The sequence below is a fragment of the Xyrauchen texanus genome, chromosome 14 (genome assembly GCF_025860055.1).
Source record: "Xyrauchen texanus isolate HMW12.3.18 chromosome 14, RBS_HiC_50CHRs, whole genome shotgun sequence".
NCBI lineage: Eukaryota > Metazoa > Chordata > Actinopteri > Cypriniformes > Catostomidae > Xyrauchen > Xyrauchen texanus.
In genome coordinates, this window is record NC_068289.1 from 42061246 (window position 1) to 42079256 (window position 18011).

At 37.6% G+C, this 18011-nt stretch overlaps 1 protein-coding gene across 1 annotated transcript in view; it reads left to right on the top strand.

The window, feature by feature from the left end:
• The first annotated feature begins 4951 nt into the window (after window positions 1-4951).
• The window catches only part of LOC127654634 (xin actin-binding repeat-containing protein 2-like), a 52675-nt gene continuing 39615 nt past the window's right edge, over window positions 4952-18011 (top strand). Inside the window, 2 exon segments of the mRNA XM_052141856.1 lie at window positions 4952-5047; window positions 13449-13594. Coding sequence (XP_051997816.1) covers window positions 13538-13594 — 57 coding nt within the window. The 5' untranslated portion in view covers window positions 4952-5047; window positions 13449-13537.

Below are 18011 nucleotides of genomic sequence, written 5' to 3' on the forward strand. Positions count from 1 at the left end.
TTATTGACAGACAGACAGTCGGATGGACAGTGATTTATTGACAGACAGACAGTCAGACAGACAATTGGGCAGACAGTGATTTATTGACAGACAGACAGTCGCATGGACGAACGGACGATCGGACGGACAGTGATTTATTAACACAGACAGGCAGCCAGGCAGACTGACAGAAAGACAGACAGACAGAATTAGTTTTGTTCAAAGTTATTGTTTCAGTTTGATTGAAAAAGGCCTTATGGGTGTTATATAACTGCTGATTAAAAAGGCACCAAAACCCCGACACAAACTCATTAACATTGAAATATGTAAGTGTAGTCTCTGCCAGTTTCAGCTTATGAATAAACAATAGATGTAAGCCGTGTGATTTTGCAATGATAAACAACGTAGTACAATCATAACAATAATAATGAAGGGAAAAAAGCATTTATGGTCATTTGAAATGCAGGAGAACATTAACTTTGAATACAAAGCAACAAACATTTATTCATGTATATTAAACAGACAAAAGCGATTTTATTAGCACAGATCCAATTATGGGGGTGAGCAGTCATTAAAGCCATTAAAAACCTGGGAAAATGCTGCCTCATGCACTTTACCTCGAAAATAAATGTGTAGTTTTTCACTTGTTCTTCTAATGCACATTTCGAAATGTTACTGTGGATTTAAATCACTTTTGTTTCATGGTTTAAAAGCACATTTAGAAAAAGGCATGATTTTTATGACACACCATTCAGAGCGTGCACCCGGTGTAAATTTGCCTCCCCTGTGAATTGTGATATTGCAGAAAAAGTTTGTAGGTACGGATGTCCTAAATAATGATGTTTCACCATGTGTGTCTTCAGTAATACAAATGGATGTATATCTCTTTTTGACACAAAACCTCATAATAGGTGTTATGTCAGTTTTATTGTCATTCCTCAGTCAATGCAGTCAAGCAAATGCTTTTGTTAGACCTAGAATACAAATGAGTTGTTGTCAAGATATTTTCAATCCATATACAAAGTCCAATGTTTCCTGCATTTGTCCTCTCGTCTAAGTCCAAGGTGCCTCTCATTCTTTCAGCAAATTTAGAAGGATGCTAACAGATCACACGGCTCTGAAAACAAGATGACCGATTATGCTGGGGACACCTTGCTGCGTCCGTCAATCACTCAAGAGATGCTGTAAGGGTGAATTACATGCTAGACACAACAAAAGTGATAGCCCCGGTACAGCCCTGACTGTATTCATTCGCTGCAATCATTTCAGCTACCGTGGCTCTCTGCAGGGGACGCATTCTGAATGCGGTGCATGCATGTGTGTGTTGATCAGCTCCTCCCAGGGTGTAAAAAGTGCCCCGTTGTCCTATGAGCTAACGGCAAGGTTATGAAGAAGTACAATCACTATTCTCCTGTGCAGCAGCTGTTTACTTCCTTGTCTCTGAGGGGGCCGATCACACAGGAAGCGTTCCTGTTCTGTCTGCATTATTTTTATTTCGTTTTTTTGTTCTATGTTTTCTGGCAGTAGATAGATCTCTCAAAGAACTTAAATGACATGATTAATTTGCCAAAGCATCAGTATAGACAACCACCATGACATGTTCTCTAAGGGTTAAAATAATTATGTTGCGTTCAAATACAACGCAAAACAAGTGTTTCATGCGGTGCAATTACATACAAAGTCAATGCAAAGATACGAATAGACGCGAATTCAATGAAGCGAATGGCGCAAATCGAATATGCAAAATCGCTTAATTCGCGTATTCGCGTGAGTTTACATATTTCAACTCGAGCCAAAAATCTGCATGATGCATTGTCGCGAAAACCTATCAGCATTGACATTGTCCGGATGTCGCTGATGTACTGACATAGTAGCAGAAGAAATCTGGAAAAATTTATGAAAAACATTTACGTAGCGGTGTGTGGGCAAGTATGCGCGTCTACTTGATTCTAGCTATTGGTTGTACTTTACTATGAACCAAGTCGTAGAAGCCCCTCCTCCTGTCCTTTTCCGGAAGAGAAGGGGGATTAGTCACGGGTTCGCATTACTCGTGCGAACGCGAGTTTAAACACACATTTATAATCCAGCAGTCAAACTAATTTTCTTCACGTTGTATGTGAACGCACCATTAGATTTCTGAATGCGCACGTAGTTCAATACTCTATTTCTTCTAAAGAAACACTCAACAAATATTTGTCTATTTTTACTATTTAAACATTTCAATTGTATGACAAAATTCATCCAACTGAATCGATTAATCTTTTACAAAATGTATATATTAGCAATTAAGCATAATGTAAAGTACACACACACAAAAAAAAATAATCTTAATATTTAAGCATTTCAATTTTGAATATACATTGAATATTAAGTAATACTGAATAAAATACAATTTACACTAAATATTTAAAGTTTTATTAATTTAATTTAGTAAAATTACATAATTCAATTTGATGGAATTCTGTTATTAAATTAAAATACATAAATAAAAAAATAGCCAAAAATATGTTTTGAGTGCATCTAATTAAACTTAAATACATTTCATTTTTGATTACTTCATATTAACATTTATTTTAAAATTACTCAATTCAGTTTTATGGAAATTTGCATTATAATGACATGTGTTATATTAAATAACAAACAAAAAATAAAGCAAATATAGAAAATAGACATTTTTTTGAGTATACATTGAAGCTATTTAAGGTGGCAGTATATTTTTAAATTTAATGTATTTTTTACCAATCTGGCACCAAAAAAAATGAGGATATCAATTAGGGTGACAGCATTAAACTTGAATAAATACATGTATACTAAATACAACTAATAAAAGTGTCAGGTTCCTTGAGAGTGACCTGTACATTCTTCAAAATGTGTCCTTTTGGTTTTCACAGCAGAAAGTAAGTCATACAGGTTTGAAATGGCTTGAGGGTGAGTAAATAATTAATTACATTTTTGGGGTGAACTGTTCCTTTAAGTTTGTAGCATTGCTACTTTTTTATTTAGTTACTCCCCAACCCTGGATCGCTGTCCGTTTCTTTGGTCTTGGGTGGATGGTTCAGGCAGTCTGGCGCCCTGCTGTGGGTAGAGAGACAGAATCTCTCTCATAGATCTGCCCCTCCCCATGTCTCTATGGGTCTCAGGTGTCTGCTGTGCTCTTTCAGTCCCTGGAGCCTCTCATTACATCACTGACCTGGTTATCAGAGCTTTCAACACCCCCACCCTGATCTTCAGCCCCTAAGAACTCTGTCTCGTGGAGCACTGTGAATGACACAGTCGAGTCGCTCTCCCCTTCACTCTCAAATGACTGTATATATCTGAATACTGTGCAGTAAACATAAAATGTATTGTTTCTCTACAACAACTTTAAATCAATAGTTTTATATTTGTCCATTGATTTTAATTGTTAAATGGGATTATTCCCTCATAAAAGACGTAAGTACAAAGTCTTGTATCTTTGACGTTTTGTCAGATTTTTAAATACTTTTTTTGCTTTAAACCAAAGTTTGTGATGTTGTGATTCACCTCGGAGCTGGCTGGTTTGGTTCATGTCTTTGGAACTATTTTATGAAGAATTTTATGGAATCCTTATGGAAGAAATGAACAGAAAAAAAGACTTCCTGAACCAAGATGGCGGTAAAAGTGGTGTTCATTAGCACTTCTATATGTGCCGCCCCAACTTCCTGTTTCAATGGGAACAAGATGATATCGGCTTGACAAAGCCTTAAAACAAAGTCTTAAAGTTTAAAATGTTTTTTAAAAGTTTAAAGTTTGATGGTTGTTAAACAGCCAGCCAGCTTTACTCACCCTCATGCCATCCCAGATGTGTATGACTTTCTTTCTTCTGCTAACACAAACGATGATTTTAAGAAGTATATTTCATCAATGTAGGTCCATACAATGCAAGTGAATGGCTACCGAAATTTTGAAGCTCCAAAAAGCATATAAAGGCAGCATAATCCATATGACTTCTATGGTTAAATCTACATATATCTTCAAACGTGATATGATATGTGTGGGTTAGACAGATCAATATTTAAGTCCGTTTTAACCATAAATTCTCCTCCCTGCCCAGTAGGTGACAAAAGAATTATGTGAAAGTGGAGATTGACAATGAAAAACGACTTAAATATCGATCTGTTTCTCAACCACACATATCATATTGCTTTTGAAGACATTGATTTAATCACTGGAGTCTTATGGATTACTTTTATGCTGCCTTTATATGCTTTTGGAGCTTTAAAATGTTGGTACCCATTCACTTTTATTGTATGGGCCTACAGTGATAAAATAGTCTTCTAAAATCTTAGTTTATGTTCAGCAGAAGAATGAAAGTCATACACATTTTTGGGTGAACTATCCCTTTAAAGCAGATCAAAGGCCCTGTGTGGGGTTGTTTACATTTAAATGTTTTGACAGCTGGAGTTTGAATAGTCTTGGCCAGATTGAACATTCCGTCAGTGCAAGTCTATGGGGTTTTCCTGATTTCCTGAAGTCCGATCAGTTAGAAAAGCCCTAGCACACTATTTTAGAACAGTCTGAAGGTCTGTACCAAGTTTGGTGGATGTAGTTAAAAAGCTTAGAAAGAAAAAGAAAACAAAGTATGCAAACTGTGCTATAGTCAAGCGATTTAATGCTAAATAAATCGCCTAAATTATCTTTTTGTATTTTTGACCAACGTAATATTGGTTAAAGTAACTTTTTGGAATGATGGCATTCACTTTAGTATGTTGACTTCTTCGATGACAGAACACAGATTACATTTTAAATAAATAGATTGAGATTTGAGAGAGCAAGAAAGATTGACTGACTGTTGCTACCCATCAATCTTTAAATGAAAGGAATGAAGTCCTCTTAAAAAAGCCCTGTTGGCAGTGTGCAGGACTGGACTGGGGGGAGGGGAGTAAAGAAGATGGTATGAAATAAAAGCTGCTGTTCTTCTGGGCTCACTAGATACGCGTTACTTGTTGGGTGCTGCTGGAGCTGGTCTCCACCAATCTCAGGAGAACACCTGCAGGACAGGCACTAAACTACAGGCCCATCTGTGGATCTCTAACCCTCTGCTTCTTGGGTGAGTGTGATGGCTAACGGGACCTGCGATCTGCTTGGATTGTCTGAAATTGATAATGAGTCATTTTCAACTTACTGTATAGTGTAAAAATGGCTCTTCGATAACTCGTGCCAGATTTGACGTCATTTAGTAGATTAGCAGGCATGCACACAAATATGCTGTAAAAAATGTGACAATGCAAGTAAACTGCTTTTACATAAGATTTGAAATCACTGGGCTATTGTCTGCTTTTGACATCAAAACTTAAACAGTCACAACACTTGCGCACATTTGGATGAGCCATTAAGGACGTCTGTGTTCATGCAAATTCAGGGTAATGGGCAAAAATCTAAATGTGCCAATCGATTTATGCTGAAACCGTCTATAATCTTACCCTGATAATGGAAAACCGTTTATAACACTGAACTAACCTATATGTAATTCATAAGTTTTAACACTGTAATGCAAAGTGTGCCCAAATTCAATTTCCCCATCTGCCATAACATTTTCCCCTTGAGTTTAATCAGACAAGTTCAGTTCAGTGAGCAGTTTCTGGGTGTTTGACCGCTCACCATCTCTCCCCCAGAAACCTGACCCCACCAACCACTTCGGTTTAAAATAAATTTGATTTATTTTTGTGGGTAAGTGGCGCCTAGATTACTTCATTTCCCTGTCAAGTGAGCTGTGGACTGCACATAAGTCATCACAAGATAGGCCAAGATTGTTGACATGTTTTAGTCATGAGGATTTGAGTTTGATCTTAGGAGTGAAAGCTTTGAACCAGTGCTTTTAGAAAACCAAAAGCAAACCAAATGTATCAAACAGAGTGTTGTCCTACATTTGAAGAGCAGGGATATTTCATCATACTCTGTACCAGAGTAGCATTTTAAATGGCTTTGAAGCATAGGACTAGCTGTTAGCAGGCTTATTTTGGGTGGTGGGTATCTGTAGCTGCTCATCCTTCTTGACAGCTTGATGGGTTTACCCCCCCCCACACACACACACACGAGCACAGCTAAAATAGAGTCGGAGACAGAGCTACGGTAATGTGACATATACCAAAACCCATGATCATGCATCATATGACCCAGACATTCCGGGGCTTTGCATTTTAGAAATGTGTCCTGGCATTAAGGCTGGGCAATATAGCTAAGAAAAAAAAATAAAGTTACTGTATATCTCAAAATATATGTATTTGCTCCGAAAATTTTTAAAAAGTGTGCACATTACAATACAGTCTGCCCAATTTTTTTATGCACAAAATGAAAAACAATAAAAAAACAAAAAATTCCACAATGAACCCGAGGAGGAATTATATTATAATATATATATATTTAGGTTGTATATGTAGATTATATCAGGGTTGTGGAGTAACGGAATACATGTAATGGGATTATGCATTTAAAATACAAAATGTAATTAATTGCAGTTACAATTTAAATAATTTATAAGTAGAATACAGTTACATTCAAAAATTATATTGATTACTGAAGAGATTACTTTGCATTTTATTGTCATTTGTTTCATTTAATATTTAGTTCTTTCAGATGGAAAACATTTATACATATAAATGATGTGATCCAAAGTGCATTTAAACAGCGGTGAAACACTTTCTTATGATGTGTTACATTCATACGAGCAGACAGAGAAGTACGTTTGAAGTAAGTTTGGAGCAGAAGAAATAGAAATAAACCTTGTGTAAATTGTCAGCTTTACGCTAAGCTAAAATACTATTTATACTTATTTATTCCCGGTGGGCCGACGCACTTTGTGGCTGATCAGGGGCGGACAGGCCATCGGGAGAACTGAGCGGGCCGGTGGGTCGGCCGCGTAACTGGCCGAATGGGCCGCGATAAGCTAAAATGTGCCAGTGCGTTATGTGGAACGGACCACAAAACGGCACCGCGATATGCAGAAAAGGACAGCGAACATCTATATGTCTGTGTGTGTGTATATGTTTGTCTAAGTGTGTGTGTGTGACACTTTATGTCGGACTTCTAACTTGGAAACTCGTGCGGCAATCTTCAACTCCCATTTAGTCGAGATGCAGGGCAGGGAGGTTTACAGTCAGTAACAAACATTCACTTTTATTAAATAATATCCATTAATGAGTCAAAGTTCTTACATTAAATGATAGTAAAACATGTTTAGCAAACGTTTTGCAGAGACCGTGTTAAAAACACAGTTAATTACACTCTCTTTTGATTATCGTAACGATAGCATTGCAGAGCTGTATCAGTTAGTTTGCTATCCATGATCGATCACTGCTGCCACGTCCGAGTACTCAAGTACTCGAGTACTTGTGCCCATCCCTAGTTAGCATCAGAGTTCTGTTTGTGTTTATTTCATAAATAATGATTATCTTACTGATCATTATCCTGCTCATTAAAAGACAGCTTGCTAAATAATTAAATAAATGGACATGAAACATTTATTAGCTTACTTGAAAAGATCGCATAGTGATCCGAGTAGTTGGAAAGTCGACCACGCAATACTCGGTCTGATATATCGCCAGATGTGCAGTTGTTACATATCAGACCACTAGATGTTGCCATTGACCAATAAAAATCAAGTATTCCAGAGACCTGTGTAATAATCAATGTTAAAGTACTTCTAGCAGTAGTTAACATACTCCTATCCCAATGTAATATGGAGAAACAACTATAAATAAGCAATTTGGTCTTATTTGGTTTCAGCTCAGTCTTGAAAAGGTCTGTTTAAGGATTGGCTCAAAATGCCATGTAAGTTTTGGGTGGGTGTTTGGGAAATTATATACCTCAACTTTAAAAAATCTTTTTAAAGCTTTTAAGGCTGGTGTAGAATCGTGATAAAACAAATCTTGCTCTGTTACCACTAGGTTGTAGGCTCCAAACCCACAAGAAATGATTCAGAAAACATCAAAGCACTTTAAATCCCAGGATGCTTCAGGGAGGTAATGAGTGTACTTTAAGCTGTGGTTAAAAGGTTCTGCTGCATGACAGATTGATAAGTAAAGTAAATCAAAGTACCCGAGATTTCTGAGTACAGATGTGTCCCTGGAGTACTTTCCAGTAACACCCAGCCTGACCAAACATTACAGCATTAAGAGCCATTAAAACTTAATTAAATAAGTAGTTTTCATTTACTGATGATTTAAAATACTGGGCTGCCAGCAGTGACCCCAAAACACGCAACCTGACACAAGCACCTTATTCTTTATTATGTATCTATTTAATAAATATCATAAATACATTTTTAAATGGTACATAAGCATTAAAGGTTATTGAAGAGGCAGTTGTACTGATCATGCAGCATACAGCATTTTATATTTGGACAGACACGGTTACTTTTACTACCACCGCAGGCAGTCACCAGCCATTAGTGAACTCTATAATAAACGCTGTAATATTTTAACTGGGCAAATCTTATGAAGCAAGTCAAGAAAATGCTCCTGACCAATCTAAAATCAAAAGAATAAAAACTAGAAATTGTACTTAATATATTGAAAACAAATGCTATTTAAGCCAATTTTTTTGCATTGTGACTAATGCATTTATTTATATATATTTTTTTATAAATTTGTATTTTATTAAATGCTGTGTATGCTACCATTAGTTAATGCATTATGAACTAGCATGAACCAACAATGAAAAATTGTGTTTTTATAAATTAACATAAAAAAAACATTATGAATACTGTTTAAAAATATTGTTCATTAGTAAATGTATAAGATATCATGAAAAACAAGGTTAATGGACCCACTTCATATTAGGTTTCTATAACTAGTATGCACTATGCAATTGATACAATGTACTTATTATGCACAGACACGTTGTTGCATTGTAATTACATTGTAGTTACACTGTCACCCTTACCCCTAATCCTAAACCTAACCCTAATGTATCCCTAAGGCTTATCTAAACCCTACCTCTAAACCTACATGTCTCTCAACCTCAGTAGGCCTCATGAGATTCAACCAACTGATGTTTGTTTTTAAAAAATCAGACAATTTAGATACAATGTGTCATGTAGAGTAAGTTTTAGCCCATTTAATGCTAGGATCCCTACTGTGCTTTTCAAATAATTCTGTATTTCCAATTTAGTTTCCAAATACAGTATTTATTTAGCATTTGGTGTTATGTTAAAGCTGCATTTGAAAATATAAAAACAATGCTATTCAAATCCACGTTTTTTATAAATAAATACTAAAGTATATTAATATTTCCCCAGCATAATTAAGCAACAGATTTGTCCACTGAACATGTTTTGGTTGACTTGCATGTGATCAGCTCCCCTGCTTAGGCCATCAGATATGCCAAAGCATTTTCCCACAATCCTGCTGTCAGTGCTGTGAACAGTTTTCTCCAAAACAAAACACAAATAAAACCCTGCTGCCTCTCATATTCATGCATTCTCTAACACATCCAGAGCACAATCGTTTATTTTAATTGCTTTCTGCAGAAAAAAAAAAAGACTTTTGGTTGCTAGAGCAGCTGATTATTCAGTTTCAGAGCGTGTCTGGTGCTTTTGTAAAAGCTGCAGTTTAAAGAAAATAAAAACTCTGTTACCAAACCAAAAGTGTGCTATCTTGCTGTCTACTGCCTACATAGGCATCACCCTAACAGAAATGGAGCCTCATAAATTACTCTACATAGGTACTATAAATAACTGTAAAACACAAATAGAGATGTTAGGCTGAATGTTAGCCTCAGCTACCATTTATGTTCATGGCATTTTGTCTCATTTCAATGAAAGTGAATGGTGACTGAGACTGTCAATCTGAATACATTTACATACAAATACTAATACGATTATGCTGAGTACACAATCTGCCCATTGGTAACCCAATTAAACATTGTACAAAATAGAGCCGTGTCTCTTAAAGCATAATTAAGGTAATGAGTTTTTGTCAGCTCAAACAGTTTGCGCATCATAACTGAACATCTAATCCCACCCTCTGTGTCACTATGTGTTTATATTGATGTATATACTGTAGCAGGAGTGTGAGTGTATGTCTGTCTATGTGTGGCCCTGCGATGGACTGGCGACCTGTCCAGGGTGTCCCCTGCTTTTCGCCCAATGTTAGCTGGGATAGGCTCCAGCCCCCCGCGACCCTGTACACAGGATAAGCGGTTGACGATGGATGGATGGATGGATGGATACTGTAGCAGGGCTAAAATGCTTCATTTGCACTAAAGTGGGTGTTTAACTGTCCAATCCCTCTGACTAAGTCTAATTCAAACTGACTGAGCGGTGTATAATAGCCCATAATTTGACTGGACACGTTTCCGACATACAGCTCAGCTAGTGCAGTTCTGTAGCAACAGCATTGATCCAGTGTGCTTGTTAGGTTGTTTTCTGTGCCTTTATGATGCTATTAGCTCTGTCTCCAAAACCTAGTGAGCTGCCAACATAGACAGTATTTCAAACTCTGGTTTGTTTAGGCTCCTTAAGAGTTACTGACTGACCTCATCCTATAACAACGCAGAGGTGTCTGACCTTTCTCTAAGACAGCGCCATTGACAGACTGTCTATTGTTTTAGCTGGATTTCAATCGGTGGACTGTAAGGCTTTGTGCCAGCAGTTAAATGTAGACTGGGAAAACAAACACCCTTACCTCTGCTAACATGACCTTTGATAACTCTACTCTGCTTAGAAGAATGTGAACTCCGTATAATCTGCTTGACTCAATTTAAAATCAGTGTGTGTGCTGAAAAGAAGGGCGAGACCGGGCCGTGAGGATGCACGCCCAGCACTGAGTTGCCAATTAGCTGGAGAGAAATAAAGGAGGAGCCGGGGATTCCAGAGAGGGAGAGATAGAGATGCACGTGGCCGCTGTGTGTGTGCATTAATTTGTCATTATGTTTCAGATAAATTATTTAAAAAAACTTTCTTTAAAAATTATATTACTCCATTAAAATTCATTATATATATAAAATGTTTTTCATTATACGCTTTGGGATCACAATAGTTTTCGTTAATGGGGTCATTATTGCTATTGTACACTAATTAAGAATTTATGCATTTTGAATGGTTTTCAAATTACGGGTCAAAAATGACCCGAGCTGACCGTAGCCTTTCTGTCAGCTCGAATCAGTCTGGCCTTTCTCCATTGACCTCTCTCATCAACAAGGCATTCTATCCGCAGAACTGCCACTCAGTGGATGTTTTTTGTTTTTGGCACCATTCTGAGTAAACTCTAGAGACTGTTGTTCGTGCAAATCCCAGGAGATCAGCAGTTACGGAAATACTCAAACAAGCCCATCTGGCACCAACAATCATGCTATGCTCCAAATCCCTGAGATCAAATTTTTTCACCATTCTTATGGTTGATGTGAACAATAAATGGAGCTCCTGACCCGTATATGCATGATTTTATGCTTTGCACTGCTGCCACACGATTGGCTGATTAGATAATCGCATGAATAAATAGGTGTACAGGTGTTCCTAATAAAGTGTTTATAAAGTGAATGAAGTTCATTCCTTTGTCAAGCACCAGCGATATAAAAAAGACTACATTCATAAGAAGTTGTAGCATAAATGGACTGTATGCAATGATTTAGAAGAATAGAAATATGGATTTACCTCTTCTATGCATTAACTGTGTCCTCGTTGACTGTAAGGGACTTTTATATGCATGGAAATTGTGGTTCTGCACGATTTGTAGGCTCAGTTAAACTATAGAGAATATAAGTATTATTAAAAATGTTAATCTACTGACAAACAAATCATGGCTAGTATTAACAGTGATTGTGTCTGCACTCACTTCACTTCTACCAGTCGATTTTGATTTTGAAAAATGTAGTTCATTTATTGAAACTTATTTCACTTAATGAAAATATAAACAAAATAACAAAGTAGTCAGTAAAATCATACCAAATCCAAACATTTTACTCTCTCCAACTTCTTCCACCGGCCTCTTTTGCATTGACTTAAAAATCATGACAACAGGTGGAAAAATACCAATACAAATTAGATCATAAATACCATTGTAAATGTAAGCATAATAAGAATAATTACCACCATAAATAACTACCACCCCTGGAGTCGCGAGATCGAATCCAGAGCATGATGAGTGACTCCAGCAGGTCTCCTAAGCAACCAAAATTGGCCCGGTTGCTAGGGAGGGTAGAGTCACATGGGGTAACCTCCTTGTAGTCGCTATAATGTGGTTGTTGCTCTCTTTGGGGTGCGTGGTGAGTTGAGTGTGGATGTTGCGGATAATAGCATGAAGCCTCCACACGTGCTATGTCTCTGGCTCAACAAGCCACGTGATAAGATGCGCAGATTGACGGTCTCAGACGCGGAGGAAACTGAGATTCGTCCTCCGCCACGCCAGATTTAGGCAAGTCACTACGCAGCCACGAGGATTTAGAGCGCATTGGGAATTGTCACAGTTCGCTTTTCCTTTTCAACTCTTCCCCTCGAACCTCTTCATGGCTTCATTATGGTATGGAATGCCCACTTTTACAATCCAGTCAATAACTGTTGGATAAAATCAAGTCAAACTGTCCATTTTGTTCTCATTAAATGTCCTGTTTAACAATATCGTGTGATTTTAGAATATCCTATGCCATCATAATATGCAGAGATATCAATAAATAAGCCATTTGTTGCCGCTGATGTGTCCCGAATGTGTAAACACCGTGGCTTTTATTTGCTTTCAAATAAATGTTACGTTTGTTTGACATCCTGAATAGCCAAATGGGGGCAGGGATGTCTGTTTGGCTGACCAATGGAAGATGGGAGAAGTGATTGGGTAACTTGTTTGAAAACAGTCAGTATTTTGTTATGTGATGCTGGTCTCACATAAGTTCAGTTAAGGCTGCTCTCCTGACAGTATTTTGCTGTATACAGAGTCTATTGCTGTCACATAGCCAGGTGTGATTTCTCAAGACACCTATTTCAGTGATATCTGTCAGGTAGTAGTGACATTTTATGCGTGATATAATATTCCATAAAAAGACGGGGGGTGGGGGGGAATCACTCGCAGCACCTTTCCAAAATATGAATAGTGCTCTTGATTATACCATTTAGCCCAACTACAGAGTGTAGTATGTTATGTAATTTTATTGTCGAGTCATTAGCAAGCTGTCATTTTTTGTGGATGAAGCAGTTCATCTCCTTTTTTTAATGAGCAACACAATTAAAGTCTTAATGAATCCACTGTATGATTCCCAAATTGCAGTAATCAGTTTTTAATGAAGTTTTTTTTTTTTACAGTCGCTTTCCATTTCTGAAGGCTGTTCCCATAAAGCGACGACCTATGAAGTTATTTTCCTTTAACTTTTTCATCTTTAAAAAGTAATACAGCTCACCGGGTTTACAATTTTCAGTATGTCCTACAGTTACTCGTTGTGTTTTAATAATCACAATTGCTTGTGCACACTAATGATCAGTTATAGTTTGTTGTTTATGGTTTGTTATGTTGATTTATTTACAGCTGCAGGCAGCGTTGTAATATCCAAGGCAGGGCTTGACGACAGTCAGACGAGCCCGGCTCATACTGAACCTGTCCCCCTGCAGAACCGCATGGCGATGTACCAGGCAGCGGTCTCCAAACAGGACAGACCAGACATCTCCAGTGGGGTAGGGCACAACTTAAAGCCCCTCTTAAAGGAACAGTTTGCCATTCTGTCATTATTTACTCAAACTTCTGTGTTTTGAAATCTGTATGATATGGAGTCCATTAGTGGACAGTGCAGGAAATATTGTTTGCATTCCTTCGCAATATATTTACCATGTTTTTTCTACAGTAACCATATTTTAACCATGATATTCCCATTGAAACCTAGTGATATACAGGAAAATGAAAACTATGGTAATACAAATCAGAATTTTGGGATAATAGTTTAAATTTGGTTTTACTATAGTAATATTGTAGTAAATATATTTATTACTATAGTAGTATTTTTGGTTTTCCTTAATTATTACGATGGTTTAACTAATATCAAGATTGAAATATGGTTACTGTAGTAATACCATATTTCAGAAAAATACTTCTCGTTGTGTCCTCTAAGGCAGTGTTTCTCCACCACTGTGCTGTGGCACACTAGTGTCAGATTGTCAGGTGTGCCGTGGAAAATGATCAAATTCCACAAAATAAATAAAGGCATAAAAAAAAAAAACAATTCAGGGATCCAAACTATCTCACCTTTTGCCATTTTTAAACCATAATAGGTCACTTTTGTGATTGTGAAGAGCAATGATTAATGTGCAGAAGTGAGTGATATTTATACACGTTAAGGGTCATCACATGACTCGCGTCAGCGCTGCAGAATACAATGAAATCTATGGTGTCTTTTCACCAAAGTGTTTTTCAAAAATGTTTTTGTTTCTTTGCGAGTACTATGCAACAAGAAATATTAAAAAACTGTCCAAATTTGTGAAGAGACATTGAATGTCTCATCATTTATTTTAATTGAATATTACCTTATCGTTTACGAATATCAGAGACCCCAGTTATTGAACTCATTTAAATTCACCAAGAAAACGATTAGACCTAAACGAGTCATTTTATTACTTTCTGCTATCAAAGAAACTGCAAGCTTCTTGCTCTCTACCAAATATATGTTGAATGGAGCAGTTTAAAGTTTAAATAGGCTACTGTAGGAAAATGATACTGTAGATCTGCTTTGTCTTTATAATTCTTATTTTGAAGTCAGTAGATTTGTAGCCATGCAAGTTTAGTAAAGGAGAAGGTAAGGACATTATTGAAACACTATTATAAGATTATATGTTTGGATCACCAAAATACTCTTTATTTTGCAGCTAATTCTGCACAAATGTAAACTTGAATAAACTCGAATCACTAAAATAGCTGGAATTGATGCTTTCATCTTATTCTTAAAAAAAATAAAATATCCCCAGAAAAAAAATGTGTGGACCAGTGATTGTCTTACCTACATATGTGACTTGTTTTTTTTCTTTTGCATAGCCGAATTTCAGACATTACAAGTAAACTACTAAGGTGGACAGAAAACATATGTTGTTGAAATAAATATGACGAGAAACAAATAGTAGGCTACTGCAAGATATTAGCAATGCAGTCAATGTTTATATATGAGATCAATCAGCAATGTTCATATCATACTATAACAACATGTAATATTACAACTTCTGAAATGTCTAAGAAAAGAAATGTCTAAGAAAAGTCATGCAGGTTTGGAACAACATGAGGGCGAGTAAATACAAAATTATAATTTTTGCGTGAACTATCTCTATAAGCTATTCTGTTGACAACACTAAAGCTATTTACACACTGAAATCAACAGAAATCCCTATTTAGCCATTTGTCTGAGTTCCATCCAATTGATCAACCAATATAATTTCAAATGAGGCAAATGAGGCACTTGTGAAGCCCGCAAGCATGTTATGTCAACGTCTCATTAGAGCAAACGATGAAGGCTGATAAATTCTGACTGTTCTGTGTTTAAACACTGTGTGAGGACAGAGCTCTCTGTGTCAAATTCATGTATAATTCCAAACTCGTTGATTTATACAATAATTGCTGCCTTCATACATCAAATCACAAAGGAAACTTGCATGTGTTTCACTTACTGTCTTTCGTCACAGTAATATGGAGTGAGAGAGAGAAAGATTGACAGACAAATACAGCAAGAAGGATGGAGAGTGAGACAAAAAGAGAGAAAGGAAAGAAATGGACTTTAAAAGTCTTGAAGTCTTAGGCAGTCCTTGCCAAAATGGAATAAAGGGGTCATATCATACATGTTTCAGGGTTTCCATGGTCATGGAAAACTTGGAAATATCAGTGAGTTTTTTAATAGGGATTTCCAGGCCTCAAAAATTCATGGAAATTAGGTAAATCAAAAAGGCATGGATATTTGTATTGTGAATATATATATATTTTTCAAGCATGCGCTAACTAGAAATTGCTCATTATGAGTACGGTCTTATCCAGTAATCCAAGCGTCCACGTATAATGGCAATAAAGTCATAATTTTGTTTTTCAAGATCATGTTTTGATCTTTTTTCTGACCCTTACAATTAAACAGACATTTATTTTTTTGCTGCTGCTGTACCTTTAAGACTTGATGTAAACGTCAAGTTCTCCGATACAGGAGCTTAGTCGCTTAGTCCTCGGCCACTCCTCCACCCTCTAACGGATGACAGCCTTCCCTCCCCGGGTGGATCGGAGGCAGTCCTCCAGCCCCTGGCAGACGGAACACCCTGCTGTGCTCTCAGGGAACAGAAGGGGTCTCCCCCGCGCCTGGCAGCGGTTCTCCCGCTCCAGGCGGTCGGCAGCGAGCCCCTCCCCGCTCGCGGTTGGCGGTCTCAGACCCACTGCATTTCAGCGGCTGGTAGGGGTCTCCTCCTCCTCCTTTCTGGGTTTCGGCACCAGTGTAAAGGGGTATAGGGGAAAGGAGGAGGCGAGAACAGGCTTGACAATATAAATAATATTAACATGACCGTAAACAATCTCTCTCTCTCGCACCATCATCCGCATTTATCCTTCTTGGAAGCTTAATTAGCCTGATAAGGGACCGAGTGTGTAAAATCCCAACCCAGCCCTGCCCTCCGCCCTGTCACAGAGAGAAACAGTGCTTTACTGCATTTACTTGTGATCTGTGGGTTTGCTATTGAGTTTAATAGTTTTTAACTGCCTCATATGATGAAAAGTGCTGCTCAAACTGACTGAATTGATCAGGGATCTTGTTAAAAATAAACTTCAATGGCTCATTTCTAACATTGAGATTCTTCAGAAGGATCTGCAGAGCTGCGGGTGTTACACACCAAGGACGTCCCTGAAGCTAATTACCTTATTTGGAAAGGCACGAATAATGACTTCAAACCGAATAAGGAACTCTACACTGAAAAGCCTAATAAGTTTACTTTACTCATTTGATTGAGTAAACTTGTTCCCTCAGATTAATCGAGCAATGGCGTCTCCAAAACGTGTAATTATGTTCACTTAACTTGGTGTTCATATACTGTAGAATTAACTAAGTAAGTGTACTTCGTTTCAATAAATGCTCTTTTTTACACTGGGAAGGAAGTTTACAGTTCTGAAATTGAAAGTGTGTCTTCAATGTACTCTTTTACCTCAAAAAAACAAAATGATTAAGGAAAGTTTGAGTCCACATGATATGACCCCTTTAAACTGGGTTTCTTTGAAACTAAATTTGGTGATGTTCTCCCTCATTTCAACTTCTTTAGGCTTGTAAATTCTTGTCCTTGACCATCCATAGCCACAGTTCTGGGGAGGGGGACAGATGCCTATAATTTGTCTTTGCGAACCCTGCAGTAAAGGGGTCATATACGTGCCCAATGACATCATTGTTGTTTTGCTTTGGTCTGATGGCTATGTCAAAGTTTGAGTGGAATGTGATGATAGCTGAGTGGTGGGTGTTCAGCACCTCTCCTGAAACCCAACCCTCTCCGTCTTTCTTTGGCTGCTAAAACGGCACTGCACGACCCCTCTGCTCCCCCTATAGGTCACCTCTAAATGGAGTGGAGTGGCAACAATTTCCCCTCTGTGCAAAGCATTCTATAATCACTCCAGCTCCACTTCAGGTTGTCCATTTCCTGCTCCCCATTCAATGATGAGAGAATCCTTGCATCCTTTTCGCTCCATAGCAAAAAATGACTCGTCCCATTTAGTTTACAGCTATATATACATACTACTTTCCACCGTGCTGCTCATGCAAGAGCCAGATACTGAGGAAACTTGAGAAGCAATCTCAATATCAGCCAGCTTTTCGAAAGACTTGAGAACCGAACAGTGATCTAACTAACAACATGAATCTATAACCAGCCAACAAATGCACACAGCACAATGTGGCTGGAGCCGTTGTGCTAGTCCAATGAAGATAAATGAGAAACAAGCGAGTAAAAGATAATATATCAATGTTTTGAATCACAATACACTAAGTATAAAGAATAAAAAACACTTACTCAAGCTGTACATCCCTAGAAACATACGGTTGCGCAAAAAATATAAATAAACTCCAGCAACATTCATCGCATCCCACCGCCGTGTTGGCGT